Source organism: Cornus florida, unplaced genomic scaffold (genome assembly GCF_030987335.1).
Source record: "Cornus florida cultivar Cherokee Brave unplaced genomic scaffold, ASM3098733v1 CherokeeBrave_3.0.0_Hap2_Chr08, whole genome shotgun sequence".
NCBI lineage: Eukaryota > Viridiplantae > Streptophyta > Magnoliopsida > Cornales > Cornaceae > Cornus > Cornus florida.
The window spans coordinates 59860889-59862872 of NW_026775578.1; the positions used below are offsets into that span (position 1 = coordinate 59860889).

Consider the following 1984-nt stretch of genomic DNA (forward strand, 5'->3'; position numbering starts at 1 on the left):
GGTGGAGATCGAATGATTATTGGATGCTGGTTTCATTCGAACTACAAGGTATGTTGAATGGTTATCGAATGTAGTTCCTGTTATAAAGAAGAATGGAAAATTACGTATATGTGTTGATTTCTGAAACATAAACTTGGCAACCCCAAAAGATGAGTTCCCAATGCTGATAGCCGATCAACTAATTGATGCGGCTGCAAAACACCAAATTATGTCTTTTATGATCGACACTCAGGCTATAATCAGATTTATATAGCAGAGGAGGATATTCCAAAAACAGCTTTTAGGTGTCCTGGATCAATTGGAACTTTTGAATGGGTGGTAATACCTTTTGGTTTGAAGAATGCTGGTACTACATATCAGCGGGATATGAATTTTATTTTTCATGATATGCTCGGCAAGTTTATGGAGGTATACATTGATGATGTAGTAGTAAAATCAGCAACAAAAAAGGAGCACTTGGTTCATCTCAAAACATCCTTTGAGAGGATGAGGGCCCATAAGCTAAAAATGAATCCAATAAAGTGTGCCTTTGGAGTCTCGGCAGGAAACTTTTTGGGTTTCTTACTTCATTAAAGGGGTATAGAGATCGATAGGAATAAAGCTAGAGTAATTATTGATGCTAGTGCCCCGAGAATCAAAAAACAGTTGCAGAGGTTACTTAGGCAAATGAACCATCTTAGGAGATTTATCGTTAATACAACTGGGAAGTTACATGTGTTTTCCCTACTACTCAAGTTGAAGCCGATGGAAGAATTAAAATGGGATGATACACACCAGAGGGTATTTGATCAGATCAAGGAGTACTTGTCAAGTCCTCCTGTCATGATGCCGCCAAGGAAGAAATGGCCAATGAAGTTGTATTTATCCGCTGCTGAAGAATCAATTGGAGCTATGCTGGCACAAGAGAATGAAGTAGGAAATGAACAAGCAATATATTATCTCAGCCAATTTTTAACTCCAGTCGAGTGTAGATATAGGCCGATTGAGAAATTATGTTTGGCTTTGTATTTTACAGCAATGAAATTCAGAGTCTATATATTGCTTGTTTTGGTTTATATTATTTTTCAAACAGATCTTATAAAGTATATGCTATCAAGGCCATTAATCACAGGCCGGATCGGCAAGTGGGCTCTAGCATTAATGGAATTCAACTTTGCATATGTTCCACAAAAGGCAATTAAGGGAAGAGTTTTGGCAGATTTTCTTGCCGATCATCCCTCGCCTGAAATTATGTCACAAGTATTTGATGAGCTCGACTCGGCATCCATATTCATGACTCCATGGACTTTAATATTTGATGGGTCGAGTACCAGTGAAGGCTCAGGAGCTGGAATAGTCAAAATATCCCCAACAGGGAATCAAATTTCATTTTCCTTCTTTTTGGATTTCAGGTGTTCAAATAATCAAGCCGAGTATGAGGCATTAATTATTGGTTTGGAAATTCTGCTAGAAATGGCAGTCAAAGACGTCCACATTGTGGGAAATTCAAGTTTGGTGATTAATCAAATCTCAGAAGACTTTAGATGTTTGAATTGGCAATTAAGACCATTTCATTCGTTGGCAACCCAATTGGTCAACCAATTTCACAATGTGACTTTAGAATATAGACCAAGGGCCATGAATAAAATAGCTAATGATTTAGCATAGACTGCTTCAAGAGTCAGGGTGCCAAGTGGTATGAAGGAAAGGATAATGAAAATTACACGCCGATCTCTTCCATCGGCTGAAACAAGAAATCAAGTTATGGAAGAAGTCTTTGCCACTGATGTTGCCGAATTAGATGATGATGATCGGCGAATCCCTTACATCTTGTTCTTGCAACATCCAACTCCAGAAGCCGATCGAAGAATAAAAAGAAGTGCAATTGATTATGTGCTTATGGATAGAGATCTTTATAGAAGATTGGCTGATGATGGTTTGTTATTTCAGTGCATTAGTAAGTTTGAGGGTTTGAATATTATGGCCGAGGTACATGAAGGGATAT

The 1984-nt window shown here is 38.1% G+C and overlaps 1 protein-coding gene across 1 annotated transcript; it reads left to right on the plus strand.

The window, feature by feature from the left end:
• Window positions 1-666: 666 nt before the first annotated feature.
• LOC132270355 (uncharacterized) lies at window positions 667-1647 on the plus strand. The gene has a single exon (XM_059771534.1). It carries the CDS (start codon window positions 667-669, stop codon window positions 1645-1647), a length of 981 nt encoding a protein of 326 aa, XP_059627517.1.
• Window positions 1648-1984: the final 337 nt, after the last annotated feature.

Coding starts and splice junctions, on each gene's coding strand:
- LOC132270355 (XM_059771534.1), top strand. CDS start 667: ATGAACCATCTTAGGAGATTTATCGTTAATACAACTGGGAAGTTACAT.